This window comes from Nuphar pumila, chromosome 11 (assembly GCF_984573655.1).
Source record: "Nuphar pumila chromosome 11, dmNupPumi1.hap1.1, whole genome shotgun sequence".
NCBI lineage: Eukaryota > Viridiplantae > Streptophyta > Magnoliopsida > Nymphaeales > Nymphaeaceae > Nuphar > Nuphar pumila.
The window spans coordinates 96157504-96164664 of NC_143259.1; the positions used below are offsets into that span (position 1 = coordinate 96157504).

The window sequence follows — 7161 nt, forward strand, 5'->3', positions numbered from 1 at the left end:
TTCTTATTTATTTATAATTTTAGATCATTTTTATAGTTTTTTTTAAGTTTAAAAAAAAATTGAGGCTTACGCTTTGCGCCTCGAGGCTTACGCCTCGCCTCGGATTTTGGTGGAGCGCCTCGCTACGCCTCAACGCTTTTAACAACACTGATAGAAAGCATGCATTAGATTAGGAATTTTTTCATGCCAATGTATGTTTTTGAGAGAAATAAAAAATCAAGGGTTAGTGCATTAGTTAGGACACGTTTTCATGGGGCCCCTGCAAAAATCATAGTAGCGGGTGTTTTGGAATAATCAGAACCTGAAAAATCATTTACCATAGTTTTCTAAATACAAAACATGCATTAGATTAGGAATTTTTTCATGCGAGTGTATGCTTTTAAGACAAATGAAAATTTGAGGGCTCACGCAGCTCTAAAACTTGATGATAAAAGATTGATGTTTCTTTTTTTTTTTTGTTAAACCAATTCAGGTTTAGATTCAACTAGCAAAATCATATATATATATAGAGAGGGGGGGGGGGAGGTGGGGGGGAGAAAGAAATTGGCTATGTCACCTGGGTATGGGTGCAGATACGGGTACGAAGGGTACGACACGGCAATTCCAAAAAATGTGGGTACAGGGACACAGATATATATATATCACATAAATACAAAATAAATTCAAAATAAACTGAATATAATCTAAATATATATGTTATATCAAAAATATATATTATATACTGAAAATATGAAGTTATAAACTGAAAATATATTTATAAATTATAAATTGAATACAAACTTGTATCTACGGAGGGTAAAATGGTGTGTTCGGGTGTCGTCATGTGTAGACACAGGGATACATGTGTCGAGACGGGTACGGAGGGCAAAATGGAGTGTCCGGGTACCATAGGAAATTGGTAGGTGTGCATTGATGTCTAACCTTCCTAAATGATCCAATCATTTGATTGGATGATCAAAAAGGTCCTGGAGAGGTGATTTAACAGTTTGTTTACTGAAAAAATATGTTTTTTATCATGTAATTGCCATGTGTATGAAGGATTTTCAAGGGCTTAAAATATCAATGGCTCACAATGTACCATAATTTTATGCCTAAAAAAATCAGGATTTTAATTCAGAGGCATGTGAACCAAGGTATCATTACTGATCACATCTTTGGGGTCAAATTGATCGAGCAGGAGGTTGTTGACATGGCTGCACAGCAGTACACACCCACCAATCGCACAAGTGCACATTCCTCTTTGACATTAATGGAATCATCGAAAGGACAGAGAAACGAAGTTCTCTGAAAAGCAAGGCCTTTATAGAATGGCTGGCAAGCAATAAGTGATGATGTGTCTGTGTACCGTCTCAGTAATAACTGAAATTATGAAAGAGGTGGTTTGGACTGATCCCAAGGCCATGGCGGGCGGCAACAAGACTGTGATGTATTCATTTGGTAAGACGGGATAGACAGCAGTGGCTCAAGTAGACCTTGTGAAGTTCTTTTAGCATGTAGATGTTCTAGACAACTTGACATGCCTCCCAAGAATGAACAAACAATATTATATATATATATATATATATATGTGTGTGTGTGTCACAGGGACTTGGACAACCGGGTGCCGCGCTCGCGTCGACGCGATGCGGGTGCGCATGAAGGTGTGGCACCCAATGCGGTCAACCAGACCCTGGGTGTGGTCAATGCACACATGGTCATTTGTGCCCAATTTTTGGACAAAAAAAAGGCCTGATGAAAAGGGCTGAGAGGAGGAGGATTAGGGCACCCGAGTTTTCCTCCTGCCCGAGTATTCCTCCTGAAGTCGACGACCCCGACCTCGATGCCAACGCCGACACCGACGCTCTTCGACGACTCTTTCTGACCCCTCCTCCTCAGGTACTCGCTCTCTCTCTTCTCTCTCACTCGTTGCCTCTCTTCTCTTTGTCTCTCTCACTTGCTCTCCGTCTTGAGCATGTAGATTGCGTCTTTATGGTGAGATTTAAAAAAACAATAAAAAACCTACAAAAGTCTCAGGTTTATACTCTGTTAAACATATTTTTAGTAAACTTATTGGTGTCGTTTCTTTTTTCTTAGTGAATGAAGACTTAGAATTTTGCACTCAATATTATAAATGACGGATAAATCTCGATTGTGTGCATAATTGATTGATTTTAATAAGTTATAACTTTTTTTGTGTTTTCAGGAACTTTTTTTTTATATTGTGATAATTGTTTTTTATTTCATTAGTGTTAATGTTGTTAAATGTTAAAACTTAAAAATTATATATATATATATATATATAATTTTTTTTGCCGCACCCCCACACCCAAATTTTTTGAAAGTGCCACACCCATATATATATATATATATATATATATATATATATATATATATATATATATATATATATATATATATATATATATTGTTTATCTATTTATGAGAGCAGGGATCATCCTACCCCCAAAAGGCTAGGTCCTTTCGAAATTCATAATGTGAGGTGTTTTCACCTTCATCTGAATAGGAAGATCAGCTTTATCATTACTTAGATTTATTAAAGGCATGCTTTGGATCAAATTGATTTAATGCAAAAACTCGAATATTTTATCATCAAGTTTTAGTGTGATATCAGTCATTGATTGTCACTAAAAAGCACATATGAGCATGAGATACTAATCTAATACGTGTTTTCTACTGTATATGTGTGTGTGCGTGTGGAGCAATTGATTTGCCCTCCCTAATTGATTATCATCTACTCAGTATAGACCATATTATTTTTTGATGTTTGACTGTGCGGTTTGCAAATCAAACCCTACGAATGTAATTACACACACAAACACATGGATGGGTACCACCATATTCACACCCAACCTTCAATTTCCGTTCCCTCAACCTTCTTATTTAGCTTTGTTACCTCTGCGCTAGTCCTTTCCATGAGGCTAATTCTCAACTTTATTTAGTTTTTACTTTCTCCGTGAGTCAACTCATTTATGCATTGCAGAACGTGCAATATGTTGCAAGTCACTCAGGAAATCCTAATTTAACAACCGTCATGAGAGCAGGTACTTCAGCCCTCCTTCTCCATCCACAGGAACAAATAAGCATGACGACCACTCCCATATTGATCTCTGCTTCCACCTTTCCAACACCATCCGATCAACATCCACCATCAACGCCAAAACACACACGAACACCATTGGACCAACCTCCACCACTAACACCAGCACAACATTGGACCAACTACCCATGATGCACGATAAAGCAAAGCAGCAAAGGCAACAACAGCGCCAAAAAAAAGCAAAATTTCAGAACCAAACGCAGCAATATAACCGCTCACCTTCGACTCCGTCGAGATGATCTTCTTCAATCCCGGTATTTTCTGGAAATGAAATCCTAACGATTCGAAAGAATCGGCATTAAGCCTGAGGAGCGCCGCCTGCGCAACCTTCCAAGCAGATATACCCTCCCCAGCCGCCAGCGCCTGCTGGTGAGCCTCATGCACCGCTCGCTCGATCGCCTCGAGAGAATCTTTGCTCTTAGCTCTAGGCTTAGGGTTAGGGAGGCGAGGACCAGGAGACCCACCCCAACGAGGGGAAGGAACGTCGCCGAGCGCAGCGGGTGATGGACGAAAGGATGCATCAACAGCGTCAGTGGGGTTGAAACTAGGGTTAGGGTTTCTGAAATACTGAGCAGGACCAAGAGACCCAGCACCGCCGAAGTAGAAAGGGAGGCCATCAGGAGTGATGGGGAAGACGGGAGACTGAGGGGCGACGAACTGTTGAGGAGGGAGAGCGAAATTAGGGTTTCCTGGAGCCGAATAGAATAGAGGGTTGTAGAGCGGCGGTTGTGGTGGCGCTCCGGCGGTTCTTGGCCAGAAAAACTGTCGGTGGTCAGCCATAACACACACACACAGAGGAGCAAACTCAACCGCCCTTTTTGAAAGGCAAGGAAGTTTTAACCTTTTATAGTGAGGGTTTTCCTCTTCGACTCGGCGAGACGAGTCGGCTGAAAGGTTTATTTTAAGCACTTTCTCGCAAAAATATCGCGATAAATTAGAAAATGTTGTATATAAAATTTAGGAGAAAATCTATTTCGAGGCCAACTTTTGCCCTCATGTCGAAATATGGGCCTCATGTTTTTAAAATTCCAGATATGGGCCTTATGTTTCTAAAATTCCATATATGGGCCTCTGTTTTTCTGAAAACTGCCAAACAAAGGTCTGCCTTTGTTATTGCCTATTAACTCAGGTTAAAGCATAACTCAAATTAGAATAAAAACCTTTATAATCAAAATGTTCAAAATAGTCACCCTCTTTGTTTTGTTTTGTTGTGGAAGTGACAGATCTCTTCAATTCCAAAATGACAATACAGAAAACAAAATAAATTACATTTTCAAAGGTGATGAATGTTATCCCTCATGTCCATTTCTTCATTGCCCAAAGGGAGGTGGCTGCTAAAAGGACAGTCAAGGTTTGATTCTCATGGGTGTTGCCCCTTTGTGCAAGCCAAAGCATAGCATAAGCCTCAGCGGCTGGGGTCCTAGGCTCAGATGACGACTATAGGTATGGCAGGTTGTGCTAGAGCCATCAGATATTCGCGTCGGGTGTGGTTTCTTCGGGATATAATTAAAAAAAAAAAAAAACTCATGGCCCATTTTGATAGTTTTCAGAAAACCTACTACTCATATGAGAAATTTTGGAAAAATGAAGCCCGTTTTTCGAATTAGAACCAAAAGGTTGGGCACTAAATGAAAATTTTCTTAAATTTGAAGGGTGATGTGCTCATTGCATGGTTGAAGCATGCTTTCTCAATGTGCATGTAATGCTCATTCGACCACAGCGTGGTTAGTGGGGCGGTTGTGAGGGTGCTGAGATAAGGGTACTAGATCAAACCTCATTGACACATGGGTGTGTCTGTAGCTTTTGGAGGTGGGTCACGTAAGATAAGATGGTCGTGAGGCTCCACCCAGGATTTTTCTAGCATCGACAAGGGTTCCTCATCATAAAAAAATGTCCTCCTGTGACCTAGTGTGAGAAGAAAGATCTTTTGGCAACTGGTGGAGCTAATTGATGTGGGAATTAAGAAAGAAGGTTTTTGAAACCCAATATTTTTATACCTAAACGCATAAACCAAGCTGCAATTGTCTATACAAATGAACATGAAATTGAAGGAATTGAAAATAAAACTTGGACTAAACTGAAAATAAAATATAGAAATTAATTCATACTTTACTCCGATTTTCCAAATCCAGCACTTTCATTTACTTAAAAAAATGAAACAAATTGACTATTATGATAACCTTCCCAACAAATCAAGCTTATCATAAAGATATAGGTAAAAGACAATGATTCAATACCCAAATACAAAAGGAAGATCCACGTAACAAAAATAAACCGAAAATGATCGTATTGTACAGTTAATTTGACCCGATTACCTAAAAACCCTATAATTTTTTATATTTTCTTGATATCTAAAATCGCAAATCTCTAGTTTTAAAAATACATTTTCACCCTTCACACGTGATTTCCTAAATATATGTGAATTTCCTCTCAAATATGTGGTTATTTTTTTACAAAACAATCTTTATTCTCAGATTTGATCTGAAGTCAAAAACTTATATTTTTATAGTAGTTATAAATATGATAACTTTCCTATTTTGAGTAAGAATCGAAAACCCTTCAAAAGTTCTCATTTCTATATTCCAAAACTGGAATAGAAACATGTCCTGCAGACTGGAACAGTCGCAACTATGCCTTTTATGTCTATTTTATGTTATTTTCCAACCATATGCTCTGAAATCAAGAAAAATAGAAAAAAGAACAGACATAGATGAGGACGTTAGCTTTCCAACACCACTAAAATCACTTTGATCCGATGAGGGGTCGGAGAAAAATGTCATATGGAAGATAAACTATTCGGTTGTTCCAGTATGCAGAGCATTTATTTCAATTTTGAAGTTAAAAAATGAGAACCCTATATTAGTTTCAACTCTAACTAAAAATTAAAATTTAAAATATGAAATAAACAAGTGTTTCCACGACTCTACCACCAAGTCAATTATGTTCCACTTAATCTATCTTTCATGGTGACATATCTTTATGGCTAATGAATGGAAAATATTTCTCCTAGGTGATGAATCAAATGTTTTATTTTATAAGAGAAAAGACATCTCTTTTACAACAATGTCTTTGTCATTTGAGCAAACGACATTCTATTATTAGACAAAAACATATCTCATTAATAGAATAGATTTGTGGGGTTTACTTACATGGTAACAAGTGACAATTTTACCTCACTAGTTGTGTCATAGCCAATGGGGGCTAAGCTTGTCTGGTAGGAGCAGTTAGTACATGTCACCTTGTGTTGGGACATAGTGAGTTCAATCCCAATGGTATATGGTTGTATAACTAGTAGGGGTATGCCTAACCCCAAAAGGGTGGTGCACACTCAATGTTTTGGGTTTGAACTACAACATGAATGCCTATGTGTAAGTAGAAGCTAGGTGTACCTCTTGAGACTGGGGATGACCTCAAGGGTTTTGCCGGCATCCCCATGAGGGTTCACAATCAGGATTTTTCTATCTAAAAAATAAAGAATATAAAAATTTTGTATGATGTTAGTAATGGGATAAAAATGTAACTTTTCAAAATAACTGATAACTTGAAAATGTCATGTTTTTTAGTGGTTATACTCACCTTTGAAAATATTGCAATGAAAATGACATTTTTAAAACATTGCTTATATTTGTTGCATAGGTTGGTGGACATCGTTTAATGTCTTGCCCATGGCAAAGGTTCTTGTCTCTAGTTGAACTGAATTTATCTAGGGTTGAAACAGGAAGATCCATTGTTCATGGCAGGCTATGCTCCAAATTTCAATTCATCAATTGCAATGTCCCATAGAAAACTATTGCTTGTGTAATTTTTACTATTTGTTATAACCTCTTTGTGGGTTTTCTATTTGTATTTTCGCTTGTTTCATTACATGGTATCTGAGCCTACGGTTTTTGGGATTGTATAAGACTTCTTTAAAGATCATGATTACAAGGAAAGAGACTTATCCAAACTCTTCTACGAAGATCCTGATTGCAAGGAAAGAGATTTTTCCAACTTCTCTCTATTAAGATAGGCAAAAATGAATCCACGCTAATGGTTGCATTCAAGCTAAATGACTCAAATTATTT

General features: G+C 37.8%; 1 protein-coding gene across 2 annotated transcripts in view; it reads right to left on the minus strand.

Moving 5' to 3' along the window:
• The window catches only part of NOV (Histidine kinase-, DNA gyrase B-, and HSP90-like ATPase family protein), a 71563-nt gene extending 67662 nt beyond the window's left edge, over positions 1-3901 (minus strand). The window contains exon 1 of one of the 2 annotated variants that reach the window (XM_089981629.1): positions 3317-3901. In XM_089981629.1, coding sequence (XP_089837755.1) covers positions 3317-3877 — 561 coding nt within the window. In that variant the 5' untranslated portion in view covers positions 3878-3901. The remainder of the gene's footprint in view (positions 1-3316) is intronic. The other variant, XM_089981630.1, reaches the window with a different exon arrangement.
• Positions 3902-7161: the final 3260 nt, after the last annotated feature.